This window comes from Pieris napi, chromosome 14 (genome assembly GCF_905475465.1).
Source record: "Pieris napi chromosome 14, ilPieNapi1.2, whole genome shotgun sequence".
In the NCBI taxonomy this organism is placed as follows: Eukaryota; Metazoa; Arthropoda; class Insecta; order Lepidoptera; family Pieridae; genus Pieris; species Pieris napi.
The window spans coordinates 3,876,879-3,899,995 of NC_062247.1; the positions used below are offsets into that span (position 1 = coordinate 3,876,879).

General features: G+C 33.6%; 2 protein-coding genes and 2 long non-coding RNA genes across 4 annotated transcripts; 3 read left to right on the plus strand and 1 right to left on the minus strand.

Moving 5' to 3' along the window:
• Positions 1–1,396: 1,396 nt before the first annotated feature.
• LOC125056325 (class E basic helix-loop-helix protein 22-like) lies at positions 1,397–5,348 on the plus strand. Its single transcript, XM_047659376.1, has 4 exons — positions 1,397–1,817; positions 3,402–3,498; positions 3,794–3,933; positions 4,456–5,348. Exons 1-4 carry the CDS (start codon positions 1,618–1,620, stop codon positions 4,598–4,600), a joined length of 582 nt encoding a protein of 193 aa, XP_047515332.1. The 5' UTR covers positions 1,397–1,617; the 3' UTR covers positions 4,601–5,348.
• Positions 5,349–8,889: 3,541 nt separating this feature from the next.
• On the plus strand, positions 8,890–12,475 carry LOC125056330. The gene is made up of 3 exons (XR_007118040.1): positions 8,890–9,643; positions 10,692–11,468; positions 12,426–12,475. It is a non-coding gene; the product is annotated as an uncharacterized LOC125056330 (long non-coding RNA).
• On the minus strand, positions 9,645–12,303 carry LOC125056331. The gene is made up of 2 exons (XR_007118041.1): positions 12,118–12,303; positions 9,645–10,644 (listed from the first exon to the last, which is right to left on the minus strand). It is a non-coding gene; the product is annotated as an uncharacterized LOC125056331 (long non-coding RNA).
• Positions 12,476–19,645: 7,170 nt separating the features above from the next.
• Positions 19,646–22,618, plus strand: LOC125055914. The gene is made up of 2 exons (XM_047658653.1): positions 19,646–20,115; positions 20,409–22,618. The coding sequence occupies exon 2, from the start codon at positions 20,415–20,417 to the stop codon at positions 22,545–22,547; it is 2,133 nt and encodes a 710-aa protein (XP_047514609.1). The 5' UTR covers positions 19,646–20,115; positions 20,409–20,414; the 3' UTR covers positions 22,548–22,618.
• The last annotated feature ends 499 nt before the right edge of the window (positions 22,619–23,117 follow it).

Here is a 23,117-nt window from a genome sequence, read left to right on the forward strand (position 1 = left end):
GTCAAAATAGCATTTTATTAATTTATTGACACTGGACGAGAATTAAACAATTAACTTAAAAACAAACTACCCGGTGCAACGGGCAACTACTAAGCAATCTCTTCCAGGCACACAACAAACAACTCAATTATAAAATAATTAATTAATGTCATAGTACTTCATAATCTAATTAAGGCGATTGATCAATAATATTCTGGCAAAATTATTAGGGCATCGTAGCTCACACTGTATTCGCGATTTACCTTTCCCGGTTTAAATATAATCCGGCAACGCACTTCCGAGCCTTCTATTCGATTATAATAGTCACTAGTTCGCTCACGTTAAAAAACCGGCAGTGTTATCTTACTAGCACTAAACCAAAATTGTATTAAACCATGCTCGATATGTAGTTATAATCGATCGACTGTTGAAATTAGTTGGTTCCTTCACTCTTTCGGTTATAAGTGTTTGTTTTGTCTGTCAAATATGACGAGATCGAATAAATTTCAACGAAACAATTTACTATTTTTTAAATTAACTTATTATTATACATAGTACATTTCAAAATGAATTTAAATAGAATCAAAATAGAAAGAAACAGACTGTGAAGGAAGGAATGCACTGCTCTTCCAACCACTGACCGTCCTGAAGGACTTGAAATAGGTTGAGAATTATCTCAACTTATCATATATACTAATACTAATATATACTAATGTACTCATATATACTAATGTATATATCGCTAGTCGTCGAAATAACTGGCGCGTTTCAGGGTGTCTTTTGTAGCCTCGGATCATAGATGTCGCTACAAAATCATTAACCATACTTAATCTTATCATTGGCCATTGAAGGGTTTAAAATCCCGTAGTTGTCTTTTTTTCATATTTTTTTAACTATCACCTTGTGACCATGCGTCTTTTTACACCTTATCATATGGATTTTTTTCACCACCATAAACAATTTATTTTAAAATGCCAACCCAATAGCGATAAAACGCGCAATTTTTGAAAAAACTTTTCATATATAATATTAAAGTAATCAGTGTTTCTTAAATTTATTTCTTAATAAATAGTTGTAAAAAAGTTTGAATCGCATACTAATCACTGACTGGAATGTATATTCTAGACTTCGTTTTAACATTTTAATTGGTGTTAGCTTATAATTTCTATAAAATAGTTTCGGACAATCTTATTGATCGAAGTGTATACGACAAATTGTCACTGCAAGAGTAAAAACATTTTGGATTCAAAAAGGGAACTGGCGCCTACTATTTCTTTTTTTAAATTAAGAAGTAGAATCATAAACATAGACACTTTTTAGCGTATTATTATTTTAAAAGTTACCGGTTCTAATGCAATTATTATATTGGAAAGTTTGCGATGCGTTACACACGCGCGACCAAATAAATCACAATCACATCAGAACAATGCCCGAGATGAGAGGGGTGCGCGCCCCATCTGCGTACCAATCGATATGGACCGCGACTAGCACCATTATCTGACAACCCCGTTCCAAATTCAAACGTCTGACAGAACATTTATTTTTCGAAATAGTTTTTTTTTTACCAAACCAGCCTGCAATAGTGGCTAGTGATTTTTTAAAGTGATATTTATGATTCGTGGTATGTGTTAGCTTAAAATGGAGGGGCGGAGGAATTGGGAAGGTATGCCTTTAGGCGAATCACACTCTCCTCCACAATCAGTGCCAGGCCGAAGGACTCCTTTGGGGGCTGTTGGTCTGGGTGGCTTCTACATGCAAGGAGGCCAGCCTCCGCCTCCACAACATTGCTATCCCACTGATGAAAACCAACCGGAACCAGGCACCAGCTATGGCCAACGGTAAGTTCCCCTTTTAATTGTGCTTGGGTAAAGATATTTTTGTTTCGGATTCCAGTTAAACCTCAGAAAATCCACGAAAATAGAATGTTTATGCGGCTTTGTGTTCAAAAACATATGTTTTCTTGTTCGCGCATGCGCTGATAAGAACGGCATCCCGGTTAAATGCAAAATAACGTAGTTCTATACATCATTGTAACACAGTTTAAATCATTAATAGCGGTTATAAACAGTTTTAATACTACGCGACTTCATCAGTATCTCCCATGAAGACGACTATTTGTTTTTTTTAAGGAGAGCCTTAGAGTTTTGAAAATGTTTTTCCAAATTACATATATAATAAAGGCAGCTAACAATACCCTAAAGCATTGTTTTTTAACAATTGGGTATTTGATATATATCACCCATAGTGACCATCTGTGCACTACATATTCCCCTAACAATGGTATTAAGCACCACAATACAATGATTTTCAATGATCACTGAACTTAATGTAGACTTAACAATATTATAGAGTCGGATTTATGCCTCAAAATACCAATTTAAATGTAAATCTTAAATCTAGAAAACATAAGTTTCGTAATTACGAGAACCTATTTTGTTACATATATTATTTATATTAGAATAAACTATCATTGTAAAAATATCATTGCAACAATAATTACATAGACTCGACTGATAACCTACAGAAATAAAATTAAAAATAAATAAAACCCAAAAAGTTTAATCCCTACTAAACCATTTTTCAAATTTATATAGTTTAATAATGGCAACATTTACCCATTGTATTGAGATAATATTTATTATTATTTCCTTCATATATTTTGCCTTTGATAACTATAGAACCAACATATCTATAAATTTAAGGTCTACAAAAGTAACCCCAAACTCCTTTACGAGGGACAAAACGCAACACTTGAACAAGTGTTTAAAACCCAAGTGATTCGTATGACAACCAGTTTCAATAAAATACCGGTTGTCGTTATTTTATTGAAACATAGTTTGTATAGGGAATTCGATTGCCGATTCATAGCTATTACAAACAATTAAACAGTATTATTCTTTACCCTTCCCAACAACGGACCTATTAAGAGGCTAAGTGTGGAAACTGAGTCAATAACCATAACTAATAATACCGCTTTATTAAATTTATCCAGACAATATTTTCACAGCACTACTCGTAGACGAAAACATAGTATTTTTGTCCTATTAAAATGTCTAATTCAATTAATTTATGTTAATTTCACAATACATAAAATTTTAAAATTATAATGCGGGGTTAAGCAGCTGATATGTGGGGTAAGAACGAACAACGAAAGAAAACAATGCCTCGTTTCGTTTGAATATGATTGGTCAATAACAGGCCAATCGCAGGCTAACATGTTATTCCGTTTGACCAATCACAATGTAACGAAACATTCCATAATTCACACCCCACTGTCAAACTGTTGACGCATCATAGTTTTTCGTGCGGGGCTTTAAATTTTTTCACAAATTTCACTTGCGTAATTTATCTTATACATCTGATTAAATCATGGGCCAACATTGAAGGCTAGTATTCCCTAAAATGTAATATTGATTTTTCAGGGCACTTGGAGATGGAAAATCTAAACAGAAAATGCGCCAGGGCAAAAACGTGAGGTTAAATATAAACGCTAGAGAACGAAGAAGAATGCACGATTTAGTAAGTACCAATTTTTTATTCTAATTGTAAACTAATATTGCTATAATAGAGCCATAGAGATTGCCATTATGAAACATTTCCCTAGTATCCAGCGTGCTATTTTTTACGACTATGAGGAGGCCTGCTTTTATTTCTCCAAAAAATTATAAATGTATGAAATTCGTGAACATCAGCGTCTGTACTTTATATCTCCCAATAGCGATCCAAATTTAAATATTTGCTTTTTTTGTACCAAGCTTGCGCTAAACTACATAGACAATGCGTACAGATGTACTACAAATATTTATATTTTCAGAACGACGCATTAGATGAACTAAGATCTGTGATTCCCTATGCCCATTCGCCATCCGTTAGGAAACTGTCCAAAATTGCCACGCTACTGCTAGCCAAGAATTACATTCTTATGCAAGCCAGCGCACTCGAGGAGCTACGCAGGTAAGACGAAACATTTATCTTTTCTTATATTGTATTTATCAAAAAATATTTAAACACGTATTCCTGTACCGTAAACGCAATATATATATAATACGAGTTATATGTGCTACGTCTGTTCTTTAGCGTAGTCGTAGCTCTATAAAATCTACGACTCGTAGCAATAACGAATATTTGTTGGTAGAGAATACGAGAGTTTTAATTAAGTTATACTTCCTTCCCAATACATATAAGAATCAAATTGCTACTGGACTTGTTACTGTAATCTCAATTAAAATCCTGACCGAATAAATATACTTTTTCTAGAAAACTATTTTTTTTTAATTTAATATTGAATAAATAATGTTTAACGATTTTCCCCATTTATTTTTTATTTATGCACCAAGAAAGCCGCACAAAAAAACAAGTTACACAAACTAGAACCAATGTGTGGCCTCGATAATAAGTGTGGACGGCGTGCACAAACAATCCTTATAATGTATTTCCTATTTAATCATTTTAATAAGATAAACATCGTAATTTCAGACTTGTTGCCTATCTCCAAGGAACTGCTACAGCCGCTGGCATCGTCGCCCCACCAGGCTTTGATCTAGCGGGTCTACCAGCAACTACTAAACTTCTTCAGCCACCTTCATTAGGACCACCAGCACCTCCTGATCCACCTTCTTGAGACCCAGTGGTAAAAATGGAACCTCATTGATACTATGAATTGCCGTCTGAAGTATGGAATAGGTATTAGGGAAAATATATGTTTAGAAGTAACTTTGTAGAATAACTGTCCTGTCTCTATAGAAATAGATGTTACCTTAATTATAGTGTTAGTCTAGACTTTGGAAATATTTTCAGTGTGAGTAGGATATCTCTTAGCAATGAAAATAACTTACTGGGCTACCGATTTCGCTAACTCTTAATTCAAATTCCATGAACCCAAAAGTATATCGTCATATATCTTGATATGACGTTGACAGCTGACAGTGACATTTTGGATATAGAATGCTCTCTTGCTCTATGGCTCTACAGCCCCGAGACGAAATGAGCGATAAAAACTTTGTCCGAAGCGTGATATCGCAACATAAAACGAATGTGTGAATGACTTTAGCTGATGTTACTAGGTGATGTCACTATCAATCCTTAGCGTTAGCATGTCAGGCCTGGAACAAAAATCTTTCCTCTGTATTGCCCCTATTTATGTTCTTATTTATAAATTTAACTAAAAATGGTGTATCAATAAAAATAGTGACGAAATTTGTGAAAGTAGCAAAAATTATGGGGTAAAAGGAAAAATTACATCACATAAAAAAAGAAATAGTTACACATCTACGCTTAATTTGTGCAACATGATGCGAGAAAAGGTTTTCACCTTTTCTCTGTCTTTTCTTTGGTTACAAACTGCGATATTTTTCTGCACAGCTAAGAATAGATGATTTTTTAACTTTGCCAAAACTTACTTATATTCTCAATTTATTAGTGAGGTGGAAACGAACTAAGCTTAGTTTTTCCGTCCACCAGAATGCTCTTGATGCTTAAGGTTGCTCAAAATTATATTCTATTTGGTTCGCTTGAAAACAGTGAATGTAAATGTATAAGCGGCAAATGGCTACGTTTTATATTATATAGGATTATTATATATATAATATATATATATCACCGTAAAAATGTAAATAGGTTGTAATCTATCTCGCGAGATTGTGAACTGTTGAAGAGTTGTGAACCTCAACGTACTGCTTACAATTTAACGTAATATTATTCGGTAGATTGTAATCTATATTATATATACTGGTCTAAGATCCCGCTATACAACGACCTTCACCGAGATGCTTATTTAATGAAACTTATTTTATATATAATTTAATATGTCAATAAATATAATCCATCTGGGTTGCCTAGCAAATTTCAGTCCATTGAAATCCATTATGTGACACTAAAGTATATATACATCTTTAGTATAAAAGAAGGTTATAGTGATACATATATAATACTACCCTGATTAAAAATATTGATTGAAAAAAGTTCAAAAAATTTACTACATGCTAATTATAAAAAAAAAAAATTTTTTTAAATATTAATTAAACATACTCTGGACTGAAATTTGCTAGGCAACCCATATGGATTATATTTATTGACATATTAAATTAAATATAAAATAAGTTTCATTAAATAAGCATCTCGGTGAAGGTCGTTGTATAGCGGGATCTTATACTATACGGTATTTACAATTTTACGGTGACATATATACCATCTTCTTAATACATCCACCACCATAACTTAGACTTAAGTAGTAATTTCTTAGTCTACGAAGTGTAACGGGTGAGAATAACCTTGTATGTAAAGCATTTAAATACCATAAGATTATAAATCTTTTAGTTTTTGATATGATTTATATAATTTTAATTATAACGTACGAAGTACCTAATGCTCATTACAGTCCACAATGCTCATTTTATCCAGTGCTTATTTCGAAGAAATACAACACATCTTGTAGTTATCCAAAATTTCTCACAATCCTACTTTATACGTAGAAGAATTTAATCCATAAGAATGTATATGTTATGTTAGCTTCTAGTAATAAAAGTAGTAAGTATATATTACTACGTAAGTATTTATAGGAATAATATCTTCTGAAGAAGAAGATACTGTGAATCAATGTGCCAAAAACTAGTAGTTGTATATTAATTAGATAACTTTATATAAGTAGGAGGATGTATGTAACAATTACTATTATCAATATCGCCGATGTAGGCACCAAAGTAAGTATAAAAAAATATTAGCGCAACAGAAAACAACAAATGCTTACGTGACTCTAAATAGTAGGGTCATGGCTAAAATGAGTCAAATAGGAATGGCTGTAAATCATTTTGCTAACATTACTTCAAATCAACGGTTTCAAGTTAATCACAGACTATATAACGACTATATAGCTGATATTGTATTCAATTATTGTCATTGTTATTTAAGAATTCCTATTTTAAATTTTTGAGATGTCAACACAAAAATTTAATGTATTAATTTATTATAATTAAGTAGGTCATATAAATAAGTAGTGTGTGTAAATTATATTTAAAAATATATTCCTGAAAGTCACACCTTGAAACACTTGCTTCAATTATTAAGGTAATAATATTCCTTTAAGAAGTAATAAAGATTATTTTGTATGTAGGTTATTTATTACCTTACAGCTAATATTATCGTTTTTGTTTGAATTTATTGTATGGGTAAGGAGGTAATTTTGTAGAACAGATTATAATTGAAGGCGCAAAATTTGTATAATACCTAGGAACGTCCATTGGCGCTTTTTTTGTGTATTCGAAAACAATATTTATAAAGTTTATATATAAACTGTCTAATCAATATTATTTATAACTAAGTCATACGGTTTTTGAAATCCCTTATTTATATCGAAGCATTTATGTGTTGCTTATTACTCACTATTTTATTCAGAGAACTTATATATATATATATTATTATTATTATTATAGTCTGTGTCAATAAGTAAAGTAAAAGTCTAGATTTTCTGAGATTCCAGACTAAATTTTTTTTTTTAATTTTGGGGTGAGATTCAATAACTACACTTAGCTTGAACGGTGACTATGTCAAAATCCAATACATTTTTCACGTACGTCTCGTTCCCAAATATTATCCTTAGGATTTTATAAATACCATAATTCCTATACTTTTACTTGATTCTGGGACATATATTATTGTTTGCTTAAAATGTGTGTATTTCTTTCTATAGATTTATTATTTTAAAGCCAAAGTAATTTGTGATTATAATAAGCAATAAATATAGAATAATTGTGATTAATATTAAGTGTAATATAAATCTAAATATTAATTATTTAATGCGAATAAATAAATAAGAATTTAACATTTTTTATCTTTTTCATTGATATAAAATATATTTAAAGTGTCTGTACCCACGTATCAATAGAAAGTCTCGAATGCTACATTTTTATATTGGATAAAGTTAAAAATAATATTCTATGATCATGCAACAAGAAGTTCTACCTAAAAAGGCGCGGGTAAAGTTTATGAATTCATTAAAAAAAAGTTTACATGCCACTAAACATTTTTTAATGCAGAAAAGCAAGATTTAGTAGTTTTCTTAATAACGTATTCTAAGTTCTAACGAACTTGTGTTGGATTTCTACAAGTTAATATATACATACAATGTTAAAAGCGACATCTTTTACTATTTCTTTAACTTATTAGATCATTTTGGTTTTGACAGATTAACATATTTGAAAAAGCGACATCTACAACATTTGTTAAAAGTTCTTAATTAGAATATTTTGTTGTGAACTTGACTAGAGATATATACTAGCAGACCGGCCAAGCGTTGCTGTGGCTAAGTTTTTTGTTATATTACATAGTAGCAAACTATTCAAGGGAAACGGTAGGAGAACACCAGTCATGGGGACCACCATGCTTTTTTGGTGGTTATGCCATTAAATTGTAGCTTATGTGAAACGTTGGTACTTTCAACACAGTGCCATCTGTTAGAATTGTGACTATCAAATAATAAACAAAAATTTTGCAATAAAATAATATTGCGGGTATAAATTGAGATGTAAGCTATCCTATCTTTTAAGTTGGATCAAACTACACGTCACGGTGTGCAAATTCGATTGATCTCGGTTCGGTAGTTTAGGAGTCCATAGCTGGCAAACAACTTGACACGTATTTTACATATATGTACATATTAAGATGACATTAAAATATTTAGTAAACGGACATCTAACGAAACACTACGTAACTACTATATATATTTCTGATGTCTTTCTACCAAAAGTAAAGTACATATATTGTATATTTTCGAGAGATGTCACTGTAAACAATACTTGAGTATACGACCCAAATTTAGATCAATGATGCACATTTTGCACTCGCCTCGTTATGAAGTTCATACACAATGACGTGATAGTTGATACCTACTTGATTTTATATAAGACAAGACATAGAATGGTAATCGTTCTGTTACTGAAGTATATGAAAAGCAATTAAAGCATTTAAGTAAATTGTAATTATTAAAATCGACAATTACGTAACTATTAAAATATGTTATCTGAATAATCTGGCATTTCCAAGCAAACAGCCGTGTAGTTTTCTTCACCAAACGCGTGTTTTTATTTTCATAATTGCGTCACTTACTTATCAAGAGTCGCCAAGCTTAATAAAGCTACTCGTACGTCTTTGCTAATATCCTAAAAACTCGAATTCAGTGCTAAAATAGAAAGACAAATCATTTAAACCTTTGGCCTACAACGCACTAGTGGCTGGCCGCAATGCGGTGTGCCGCTGCGGCAGGCCGCACATCGATTATTACATAAAACCGCACGATAACGACGCACTGACTTGCGGACAACCGTCAACCGCTCCGGGTGTTCTGGGGCTGCGACGAGCCGCACCGGTTGAATGATGCGGTGCGCCGCGTCCCCTCCACGCACTCGGTGCGGTTAACCGCAATTCGCAAATACCACGTCCTACCCGCCTGACGCCTCAGTCATCGCTTGTTCCTCGCGCTAGACACTACGCAGAGTGCGCGTCATGGATTTTGATACAGAAAAGTTCATTTTAGAAATCAAAGACCGCCCCGCAATATGGGATAGCAAATGCGCTGATCATCCAGACAGAAATAAAAGGTTAAAATGTTGGGAGGAAGTGATTAATATATATGCAAATGAAGATGATACACCAGAAGAAAAGGAAGAACTCGGTAAGTTACGTTATTTATTTATCATGGTTTAAAGGATACAATCATCATACTTTTTATTCCTAATTTCCTGCGATTTGCGGATCAATGCGCATTATATTTACATATATATATTTATCTTGCCATTCCAGTTTTCCTTCGTGTTCAAAATACTGAGCGAAAGAGTCACGAATTCTTTCAGCGGTATTATTACCTATTCGATTACATGTTCTCTGAGTTTCTGGTACATCAGGCGGCATATAACATTTTAAAGTATCTTCATAGTTATAACCGTCTCTATCTCGAACGTAGTTAAGCAAAATGCAACATGCTTTGATGATATCAGTAGCCAAGCTAATATCCACATTTAAAGGTCTATGGAATATACGCCACTTATTGCTCAGTATTCCAAACGAGCATTCGATATATCGCCGTGCCCTACATTGCCGATAGTTAAATATTCTCTTAGTAGTATTTAAATTAGTATTTTTTGGTTTTGCATAAGGTCGCATTAAGTACGTGGATAAGGGAAACGCCTCATCGCCTACTAAAACATATGGTATTGGAATAGTATTTACTTGTTATATGGGTGTTGGTTCTGGTATCTCAAGTTCTCCAGCTATCATTTTTTTGTAAAAGTTAGAGTGTTGATAAACTGTTGAGTCTCTAAATTTGCCACAAGCGCCGACATCTATTGTTATGAATTTGTAATTGCTGTCGCATATAGCCATCAGTATAATGGAAAAAAAACTGCTTATAATTGTAGTACATGGATCCACTATGACACGGTTTTATTACCCGTATGTGTTTTCCATCTATAGCCCCAATGCAATACGGAAAATTAGCTCTTGTTGAGAAACCCTTTGCAATATCTAGCCATCCTTGTTGAGACGGCTTCGATAAACAAGATTCTTTCAACAGCAACCATATTGCCAAATAATTCACGAACAAATTCAGCTATTGTACTCGCACCAATTCGAAATGTGTAATGCACTTCAGCGAATGTGCATCCGGTCGCCAAATATCTAAAAACATAATTATTTATTATTAATTTAAATGGTTATTGTTACAGGTAAAGTACTTATGAAAAAATGGCGGAATATTAAAGATAATTTTGTAAAAGCTTCTAAAAAATTAAAAAACATGAAAAGCGGTTCAGGTGCCAAACAAAAAAGCCCATATACCTATTATAATATTTTATTATTCTTAAAAGACTCAACTATAGTAAAATATGAGACAGAGTCAGACATTGACAACGATCTTTCCCAAAATCATGATGGCCCATATGAAACATCACAGAATGTAGCTAATCAGAAAAGAAGGAAGAAAAGCAATAATAAAGACGTTATTGGACAACAATTGGTATCAGTATTGAACAAAAACTTGGAGTATAAAAAAGAAATGGAAAATGACGATGACAAGTTGTTTTTGTTATCCCTTTTAAAAGAGTTCAAAAAAATTCCAGATTCTAATAAATTGGAAGCGAGATGTGAAATCATAAGAGTTATAAGAAATGCTCAACAACCATAATTTCATTAAAGTTATCCTATTAGGCAATTTGATCGAGGGTATCGAAACCATATTATGTATGAAAGTGAATATGCTGGAAGGGAATATCAAACACTTGATAGTGACTACACTGGCCGAGAGTATCAGAGTAGACTCAATAATAAAGAATCCACAACTACAACCACCAAAACCGTCCGTTACCAAAACCGTCAAAATCTACCAGGTACATCCACGTACACAATGAATACAACTGGAGAGGCAACTCAGGATTCGGCTAACCAACCAAGACGACGACTCTTTGCTGTCATGTCGTGTCTCCAATAGGGGATGTATCCAAAATGTATGTTTATTTTTTTGACGATATTTTCTACGATGATATAAATAAATAACTGCCACAACTTCTTCATCGTATACAATATTTCAAGAAGCACTGACGAGTGACGATTGCGGCAGACCGCAATAGGGACGGTTAGCCGGAATACGGCATGCCGCTACGGCAGACCGTATATACCGCGGCCTACCGCAGCGGCACACCGCATCGCGCTAGTGCGTTGTAGGCCTAAAAGATTTGGATTTATTATACGACTTTCTTAATTTTGTTTATAAGCTATTGCATAGCTTCTATCGCGGACGTCGAGCGTCGAGACAGAATCCTTTCCTTGCGCGTTAGAGCGGGACAGAATGCATACTGTGTATTCACATCTCTCTGACGAGATCGGTGCAGCCGGTGCGCGATAGAGTGAGACAGACTATATAGGCGAGTTAGTCTGAGTCTGGTAGAGTGGTAGATTGAATTAATTTATCAAAGAAATACTTGAATTAATATCAAAGAAAAAAAAATACTGCATAAATAAATAATTATATTTGCATAAGTTGAAAAAAAAAAATTATGCAATAGCTTTACCCGAGTGCAATTTTTTCTTTATGTATGTAAATGTATCCCTGTAAGCCCCACGGCTAAAGCGATTTTCATTTTGCAATATACGTACGTATAACACAGCTGCGCTGCAGTCTGGCAATAAAAAGTGTGCCGAACCCTATACAAGGACCACTCGTTTGTTTTGTGTCAGTACACACAGAGGGAACCAAAATATGATCGAATAACTTTCATTTCAATTTTGCCAAGCACTTGTTGACACTGACCGCACATTGATAAGCGATAGCATGCTTATCAATTCGTTATCTTCGTGGTATGCGGACTATTCTCTTCTTACAACGATTTGTTTTAAATCAAATTATTTCAGAATAAGTAGTGTTCTTATTATTATTTTCTTATGTAGCCAAGTTCACATTTCAGGGATCGTCATGCTCGCTTAAATGTCATTGCTTGTGGCGGCGTCCATGCGTCGGGTTGTCTCTCTCCCTAAAATATGGCGAGGGGGCCGATGGCTGGCCATGCGTCATGCTCGTGAACGGGTGCTGCTTGTGGTGACTGGTCGTACTTGAATTCGGGTATGCGGTGATGTTGGTTATTTCGACTATGTGTTTGCGTGTTGTTCCCACGAGAATGTAAGTGCGTGCTCCTATTTCACCATGCCTCCTGCTGATAGAGGACAAATCTTTGTTTTTAATTTATGTTATTATTATTAATTACTTAAAATGTCACATGGGACATGGTGTAATGGTTGCAGCTCCAACAAAAAAATGGCGATTAAAAAAAGTGGCGGAGAGTTTATTGCCACTTCTTCTCTCCCGTTCTACGCCCTTGATTTGAGAACTGGCAGTAAATGTAAAATTAGAAGCATTAATATGTATTTCTTTACTGACATGTCATGTACGCTACATTATGTTACCTATGTGATTAAATGATTTTTTACTTTACTTTAATATTTTATTTACAAAACACTACATGGGTATAGTGATTTGTTCTTACTATGTAAGTGGGATCTTCTTCTTTGCCCACTTTGTTTCGATATGTCATGGCCTAATGGCATAGCAAATGTTAAATGTTAATTTAGATTTACCTTTATATATTGAAGTTCATAAGTGTACATAGTTACGAATATCAAATAATAATGAATCGCAAAATATGTTGCTAAGCCAAAACTTGAAGACGGCTGGAAAAATTCCATTATTTTTTTCTATTCCTAGAACTCTGCGGAATACAGTTTTTTTTTTTATCTAGCGTATGGTTCTTTCATTGGAATGATTAAAATTATTTAACTTTTCTTAGATTCTTTCAAGAATCGGCTAAAAACAAGTCGTAATTGCTACGAATTGTAAAAGTTTCTACTGTATACGTTAAAAGGCGAAATACATTTAGACATTAAACTTTACGAACCTAAATTACGAGGTAAGCTAAATAAGGGACCCCTGTTGATGAATAACTTAGCTTCAACCAGTGAGGTACAAAATTTAATCTACCCACCCCCTTCTACCCCACAAGACACCTATTATAAATGCGAAAGTGACTTTCCTCACCACTAACCACAAAGATTTGTGATTTTTGTAAATTCATAGTAACCGTGTATTCGTGGTGTTTATTTATCAAATATGCTATAAATATATTTTTATATAGACCTTTTGGGTTTTAATTAAATTCTTCAAGAAAATAAGCCAAATCCAAATATTCCGGCATTGTGTGTCCACTGACACACGTTTAATGTTATTTTCTTTAGGTATTGATTGGTATAGATATGACATTCCCCTCAAACACTAAAACTTGAAAATTGTAATTTTTTTTCAAGAATATCAGACAAGCAAACATGGTAAATATGATTTCTAAAAGACGAAACGCTAATATAGTTCCATCTGCCCACTGAAGTATTTCCGAACTAATTCGACTTAGGCAAGAAAAGAGCGTACCATTTTCTTGAGAGGCCGGCAACGCACTTGCGAGTTTCTGGCAATTGTGAGTGTCCATGGACGGTGGTAAGAGCAGGTGAGCCCGTTTGCCTCCTATTAAATAAAAAAAATGGAATTGTTAAATTATTATAATCGCGTTCTGGTAAAAATACTTTTCAGATTTTTTATTTAACTCCCATTCAGAAGTCGATTGCAGTTTTATGATTGTATTTATATGCTATAGATGTGAGTAATATCACGAAACTAATTTAAAATGTCATTACGAGCCATTTAATAATTAAATATTCGTTTGTTTTTCCTTGACGTTGCCATAAGAACGTCCTTGTCGAGGTAGTTGGTACCTAGTACGTACATAGTACCTAGGCACCAAGCGATACGACGTATATTCGTATATAGAGAGACCTACAGTACTGAGAGAGCGACAGCCGGATAGTATAGGGAAAGAAACTACATGCCATTTTACTTTTCATAGAGTATAAATTCTATACATTTTTGTCAGTCATGATAGTTCGCGCCAAATCACTTTTCTTAATATATGATACTTACATAGTCTGTTTATACAATCAAAAACGAATTTGCGTCATTTATGTAATATTTTAGGAGATAAACTTTTTTAAGTAGAGAAGTAAAAAGAAATAATAATAATATATGGCTTTTGTGAGAGTAAAGACAAAATTATAACTAACACTAACAAAACTAAACACTAACAAAAGGCGAAAAAAATTTCAACCTGCAGGCTGCAACACGTAAAATAAAAGTTTATTTTAGGGTTTTAAAAGCGATAAATGACATTTTTTATTAAATTATTTTGGACTAAGGACGAGCAAACTAGTGACTAGTTTAATTTTTAAACGATTTTAAATATATAGAGAATTGTTTGTATTCATGTTACTCGAAGTTTTATCAGTTCTGGTTTAAAGATACCTTTGGAAAGGATATCTACTAGATTTGGGCTACATCTAGCTTAGGAAGGCATGAGACATGAGACCTGTCTTCGAGCTGAAGTTTATTTGTTCAACAAAGAGCGAGTAGGAGGCTCATCTGATGTAAAATGACACTGCCACCCAAGGACGCTCACTTTTTTACAATTTTTACGCATTTTCCTTAAAGAGTGTATTGGAAGTCCAATAAAAATGTACGCTTTATCATATTTTACGGCAATAACGTAATCTATACCCATAGGCAATTACAACAATTATTGATTTTGAGAGTGAAATCTAGCCTTCGGGTGGTGTATATAATAAATTTCATTTAGGTCAAATAAAAAAATTGTTTATCTGACATATTTCTATATACTACATAAATAACATGCGAGAGCGAGAAAGCCGTATGCTGGTGTCCCGGTCGCTCACACCCTCCGCGAAAGCCTGAAAATATCTATTGATTATCGTATACGTACTGTTGGTATGTATAGCCCGCCACCTCTATATTATGTCGACAGCCGTTGAGTGCCAATTTGTTTGAAGAACGCCTGTAACTACAATAATATGCGGTTAAATTTTTGTAAAACTTCTTTAAATAATCGCGAATTCATTACATTATTTAATCATAAAAAGAACTTTAATTTTGCATAGTAATGGAATTATAACAATATTTTTGAGCTTCTGTAGTGAGGGGCGAGATATAACCTATGTCTGAGGTCTATTAAAACTTACCAAAGGTTCAAAAAGAAGTAGATGAGCTTTCTTTAGGAAATTTTTTATTTATACTCTTATGTGTAATAATAATAAATCGTTCATTTGAAATGACAGTGGTAGTAACATGTAGATTGATTTATTATAAAAAAACACACAATCAATATAAAATAGGTAGGCAAATGTCATATTAACTATCATAATTATCACAATTTTCATATCAGAAAATTAATTTATTATGTATACTAATGCATATTAATATAATAAGGCTAAATTTTATGTCTGAACACAAATCTTAGGAATTAATAGGTATTTTTTTATTTAAATATTCCATGTGCGGATATTTGTCAAAGGTCGCAATGCAAATGAAACCGCAGGACACAGTGATAGTAGAACGTCAGAACAATTGAATAATTATTGGGTGCTTTATACATTTGATTTTTTTAAAATAACATATAAATTTGGTGTGGCGCGTAAATATGCCTCAAATATTATATGTGATATACGAAATATGTATTATTATTATTTTGTTATATATTATTATTGACCACATGGGCGGGTCCACAGGAAAAAGAAAGAGAGATAGACCTGTAGCTAGCTGGGAAGACGACATCAAAAATCAGCTGGCTCCAACTGGTTTAAAGTAGCCCAATCTAGAGAGGACTGGCTATCTCTGGAGGAGGCCTTCACGTACAGAAGAGTTCTTACAGAATAAGGAATAGTTCAAAAGTATAGGGCTAAGGAAAAACTTACACAAGTAAATTTAGGATCCAAGCTCAATTACTAATAATTGTATGTAATCTAACTTCCTATTTTATATAGCTGTAAAAAATTAAAGACATTTTATTTTACTTTATTATATATTATTATTATATTTATTATATATTTATTTTCTTCATTCCTGTCTGCAGCATGCCTTAGTGTAATACTTAGGTCTATAAGGACCTTAAGTTGGTCCGTTCAGCAAGTAGGGACATCGGCATCGGGTTCTCGTGCCTTCCAATCACTACAAGTTTCTCCAAATTATCGGGTACCTCTAGGGTACTATATGTCTAAAGAAGCTCAGAATCCTTTGGCAACACACGGAAGAAAGATGGGTCATTTCTAGTATTTTTCTCAGAATTGACCAATTCGTCCTTTACACTGTCAAGAGCCTCCAACACCACCACTATATTATAGTATATTACTAAATTGACGAATTTAATCCATACTATTGTAAGAAATAGAAATATATGTTTGTTTGAATGTCAGAAACATATTTCAAAATTTTTTTAGCGGAATAGTTTATTGTCGAGGACGTCGACATTTTACATCTAGCAAAACCACGGAGCACAGAAAGTTAACTCATTATAATTTGCAATAAAACCTATTTAGATGCGTCCTTAATTAATAAGGCACGATACATCAGATTTTACTGTATGATAAATTTAATCAATCAACAAAATCAAACCTTTTCAAATACAGTCGACTCTGGATAATTTGACAGTTAATTTGAATCTGATAATTTGATGTTTTGCGGTCGATAAAATCAATGTTAATTGATCCCCTTCATCCCTTCCATCCCCTGATTTGAAGTTGAAGGAATAGTATATTGCTCGCCAACATGCGATAGTTTGAAGTCTGGGCTTCCCTACTCTCTATAATTTGAAGTATTTATCATGCACAGACCTGTCAATTGTTTTTAAAATTCTTTGGACAAGGATACACTGAAGTCGCTCCATCAAAAAAAGGTTACGGCGTCTTTTTCGAGATAAACATTTGTGAATAATTGTATTTTTATTAACTAACTTAATTGTTAATTCACGATATTTGATCAAACTCTTATTTAATTGAGTCCCTCTTTCCCGTGGTTAAACGCGTGTTATTTTGACCGTCATAATTTGATAATAAGTTATTTCTCAGGTCCCTTGGGTGTCAAATTATCGCGAGTCATTTGTTTCATTTCGTATAAGACAAACTTCGATTGATTTCGTGATCAAGATGTGTTGTCGATCTATTTTTATTTGAACACCGATTATTCCTCTATTCATAGATCGAAAAAGAATTTTCGTTAACATATCACGACTTTTTGATCTCCGATAGTTCAGATAACTATATAAATATTATAACTTGCGCCTGCTGGCTTCGCACGTCTTGACATTTATTTTTCAAATATTTACGGAATAAATATAGATTATTCAGAGCATAGCATTCTAATCATAAAAGAAAACTGTAAACTGTTTTTTCTTGGTAATAGTGCATTACAATATAAATATAACAAAAATTAATGATGTATAATAGAAACGCTACTCAGTTGGACAGTTGGCAATTACTATGAACAGTGTAAACTTTGATGTGTGTTCGAACCCGTCACCAATGCATTTTTTACGTAAGTGCACATAACACTTGCTCTAAAGATCGTCTTATAAAGAAAACTTTAATTAACGGAACGAATGCAGGTCTAGAACCATAAAGCTTGCACCACTAATACTATAAGACATAGGTATTTTAATCCTAAATACTAATCAACTGAATTAGCGATATTATCAGTAGCATTCTAGTGAAATATAGCACATATTTCTGGAATAATATTCTAAACGACACGGTTTCCAAGAAGTTCGAAAAATCAATGCATAGTAAATAGTAATACAGACTGTAACTGACAAATGTTGAAATTTATTTACAGAATAAAAACGAAAACAAACGTGGCACGTAACGCAGTATAGTCCAAAGCCTGCCCTCATGACAAAATAAAAAAAATAGTGTAATATTGTCTACATCTATGTAGTTCACAAAAGTCGATTACCTTGAATTACAAAAAGCTATTTTTATAACGACCGCTCTACTAATGCACACACCTATCGCGTCATTCGCATACTTTTAAACATCTCAAAATATAATTTCGTGTATGCTGTCTCCACGGGTCAGCAATTAAAACGTAAAAAACGTCAATGCTCCATAAGTTATTGTTAAAAATTGCTAATGAGCGATAATTTGTTACGCCTGCAGAATCATGCAGAATTTTGTATGTTACCAATAAATAATATCAACTTAAAATTCGCTTAAATGTTGAATAAAAGAGCATTCAAAATTAACTAGAATAATCTCATTATCATAGAATGCTTAGTTTCTGGATTATACATACTTTTCTAGGTATAAATTAGTTACTCTCTTAAATTAGATTCGACGATAGATTTTTGAACAAATACTTATGTAAACATCTTACACAATGTATGTAGAAACGCAACAATATTACATAATAATTTCTATACATTCCAATAACATTACACAGACATAGCAGTTATGCTTTAAATCTAAACCCATGAGCAGGTAATGAAAAAAAGGTTAGCTTATATTGTAATCCCTATTCATCACAGACCAAAGTAAGCATAAACAAGCAATGGAGTTAAAATTATTTCATTCATTTTAATGCAAATGCCAGCAACGCAACTGACAAAACTATCTGATGAACATGGGAAGCTTTACTAGAGCATCAAAAGAACCTGAAGCTCTAGGTGAAATAAGTATTAAGAAAAATATGCATAATTAGTTACTTTAATTATTATTTTAGCGTATACCTATCAATATTTTTTTAATGCAGTTTCTTTTTTATCATCTTTTAGGTAACGCTGTAATTTATAAAAAATGTAGAAACAAGACAATAGACTACATTATATAGGTACCGTTGATATTCTACTTCAAACACTACCTAGCTACAACATTGATAGTATATTATATTTTTATCGTCAAGTCCATAAGTTCCGTCCGTCAAATTGTTACGGAATCATTCCATATGTAGAACAGCTATACACCAATCATTCAAAAATTATAACGGACCAAGTATGTACTTGTGCATAGAGGGAAATTTAATTTAAGATTTGATATTATTACTACCTAACTCAAGAAACGGTTTGCGCCTGCGTGAGACCATCGCACCGGGTGAGCGAGGGGAGGGTCGCAAGGCCGGGGCGAGGGAGAGGGGAGAGCGTAACGTCACAACGAACAACGCAGCTGCTATACGGCTAAATTCAAAAGCGTTCCAATAGCACGAGTCATATGGGTTAATATTACCTCTCTCCCGGTCGCATTAATACTTGCCTGCGTCGCTCGAGAGTCGTCCAACGACCAACACGATTGACGATTACGCGAAGCTGAGTACCGAGTTGGGTGCAGTAAAAGTGAGCTCTCTCCTCGGCATATCGTGTGTAAATATATTCTAAATTTCTGTTGAGTTTGACAAAAAATGTCAATAACGACAATTATTTTGTCAGATGTGACGTCAAGCTTTAATATTTTATGTGGTACGTTTTAATCAAAATAAATAATTGGAGTAGGACGCTTGCTCAAAAGCTAGTGTGATAAAAGGAGCTCTATTGTGAAGAACATTGAGGTGATGTTTGTGTGTTTGTCACTGGGGTACAAATTAAAAGTTATGACTAAGTATTGGTGGCAATGCTAACTTGTGATATGAGCTATATTTTGATAGAGATTATATGTGTGATCATCATGGGCTGGAAAATGCGATCGAACGACAATCGGTGAAGCTGGAAGCTACAGTGTTTGTGACAGGTACCGGTTTGAATTTATCATTTTGTTTGAATTATAAAGCTTGACTTTGTATTAGCTGGGAAAGCTAAATCTGTTTGTTAAAATTTGTTTTGTATTGAATCTTATTGTCTTAACATACCTATGTTTAATACACATTAATATTTTAATTGTAGTAAGTAGGGACTAAATATTTTTGCAAATTTAAATCTTGAATAATATTTTCACAAATAAAGAATGCCATTATATTTTTTTCATTAAAGAACTTTATGTAATATTTGATATTCAATTTGAAATTTTTATTATCTTTTTTCTAGATAACAATGGATGGAGATAGTTCAACTGTTCAAAAAGTAGACTGTAGCACTGCGCCCATAATGGAAGATAGAGAAGAAGCAGTTCCACCTGTGATAAGTGAAGAAAATTGTGTCAGTGATGTAAATAGTGAAGATCTTAGTTGTAATGACGAACAAAACAGTGGTAGTGTCTCTCAGTTTTATGGGAGTAGTGATAGTAAAGTAGATTATGCTGTAAAAATAGATGATAATGACACTTTAAGTGACGTAGATGATATCAAAACAGACACGGCGTCAGCGGATAGTGAAGATTCCGCATTGGGTAGTCTTCCACCCGATTCCACACTTAATGATAGAGAAGAAGATGCACAAGATAGGTCAGATGGAAGCGATTCTGGCCTTGGATCAGAGACAGTAGAGGATGCGAAGTTACCATCCTTTGATTTAGCATTGCCGTCAACAAGTGACAATAAGAATAATAATACCGAAGAAGACACTGAACCTCTTAAAATAATAGAACATACAGAGACCCTTTACTCAGAAAACAGTGAAAAAGAAAAATCGCATACACCTCTTAAGAGCAGTCTAAAAAGAAAATTACAAGACGACGAAAACAACTTAGAACCATTTCATAAAAAACGAAAAGAAGCAATAAAATTCGACAATGTCACAGTTTTTTATTTTCCAAGAGCACAAGGCTTCTCTTGTGTGCCATCTCAGGGTGGGTCTACATTGGGTATGGAATGGCAACACACACACGTACAGAAGTTCACTTTGGCTGAGCATGCCCTGGAACAAAGAAGATTACATCGACAGCTATTACAACAACTGAAAAATGAAAGACATTCTATGTCTGGTGTTTCACTGTCCTCCAGTGAAGATAGTGACACAGAAGAAGAAGCAAGTGATATATCGGAATCAGAATTAGATTTAGATAGCTATTATTTCTTACAACCAGTACCTACGCGGCAGAGGCGAGCGTTACTTCGAGCAGCAGGTGTGAGAAAAATTGAAGGTTACGAAAAAGACGAATGCAGAGATATCAGAACGTCACGCGAGTTTTGCGGATGTGCATGTAAAGGAGTGTGTAATCCAAATAGTTGTTCATGTAGCTTAGCTGGTATTAAATGCCAAGTTGACAGGCTTAATTTTCCGTGTGGTTGCAGTAGAGATGGATGTGGAAACACATCAGGTCGTATCGAGTTCAATCCTATAAGAGTGCGAACTCATTTCATTAATACTCTCGTGAGATTGGGTCTCGAAAAAAAGAACGAAGAAAGCCAAGAAGCTAAACGCCAATGGGTAGCGCAAGCTATGACCAGTGCTCCACAAGCTATACCTCATGTATCATATGAAAAAGAGCACTGCCACAATATTCAAAGTACTGCAGTACATAGTCATAATTCTGCAAACTCTCAAATAGAAAGTTGTGTAAATCCAGGCGCATTTGCCCACATTAACAAAAATACCGTGAGTACATCCAGAAATGAAGAAAATCTAAAAAATAATCAAGACGTACACATATTAAATTTTGATGACAAATCTATCCATAGAAACCACGGCCCCTATACGTCTAATATTCTTCAAGGAAAAGGTCCGCCTCACTCAGTAACTAATACAATGAATTTTAATATGTCGAATAATTTACAAAGATATTCATGCGATCTCAATTACGCTTACGAACAGCGTGCGGACCACGGTCATGCCTTTAAATCATTACAAAGTTACTCCGCAACAAGCTTTGAGGAATTCGCTCAGAATTCCCACATATCAATGTTTAATCCATACGGCCACATTTACTCAACAGAGTACATGCATAAACCTTCAACGAGTATGTCTGAGCACAATTTACAATACCATGAGCTGACGCAAAACAACTACGAAATTTACAAAAATAACTGTGAAAGTAGCGAGGACAAATCTGATACAAATTACACAGCTCTAATGCCATATCAATCTAGCAATAAGTTGCAATCGGTAGATAATGATGAGAATTGGTTTAGTCAGAACACGTTATTAAACTTGGATAGTGCTGAACAAACCACACAAGACACTTGTGACGCGTCACAGCCCACGCAATCTGATGGAAACACGAATGAAGTTTCGGAAAATTTTGGTGAATTAATTAAGAAAACTATGGTAGAGTCTGTTATTGTGTAGATGAATTGTTGTATTTAATACTACTAACTATGATGTTATTAAGTTTTTAATTATACTAGTTCGTAATGAAATACTTTTTATTTCCTGTAGTCATGAACTTTATAAGTAGGCAATGATAAAATACAATCACTAAAAGCGAGCCACAAGAATTTTAAGAAAATCGGCTCCTAATAAATAATTAGGCAATATACACAATTCTCAGTTAGTTCGTATAGTAATTACCTCGATTAAACCTTTTAATAGTCAGAAAAAGCTTCTAAAAACACTCTCCTTAAAATTTTCAACAATATGATGAGAAAAGCGTATTTGTTCAGCTGAGCATAAAACCTAAATAAATAAATTTTGAATTAATCAAATTAACTCTGCCTTACTGCGTATATCGTGTAGCTATCCTATATATATTTAATAAAGTTAACGAATGAAATAGGTGATATATAGAGAAGCGTTATGGGCGGCAAATTTTCCTAAAAACATAGTAGAAATAAAAATATGATAAATTTTTCGCATCACATCCTTTTTATACATATTAATCTCGCTTTCGTTATTGTAACACAATTAACGTTTTTAATT

Bases quoted from the DNA above. Each gene is read 5' to 3' on its own strand.
- LOC125056325 (XM_047659376.1), top strand. From the start codon at position 1,618: ATGGAGGGGCGGAGGAATTGGGAAGGTATGCCTTTAGGCGAATCACAC. The intron at 1,818-3,401 runs GTAAGTTCCCCT...TTGATTTTTCAG, and splicing joins GGCACCAGCTATGGCCAACG to GGCACTTGGAGATGGAAAAT. The intron at 3,499-3,793 runs GTAAGTACCAAT...TTATATTTTCAG, and splicing joins GAAGAAGAATGCACGATTTA to AACGACGCATTAGATGAACT.
- LOC125055914 (XM_047658653.1), top strand. From the start codon at position 20,415: ATGGATGGAGATAGTTCAACTGTTCAAAAAGTAGACTGTAGCACTGCG.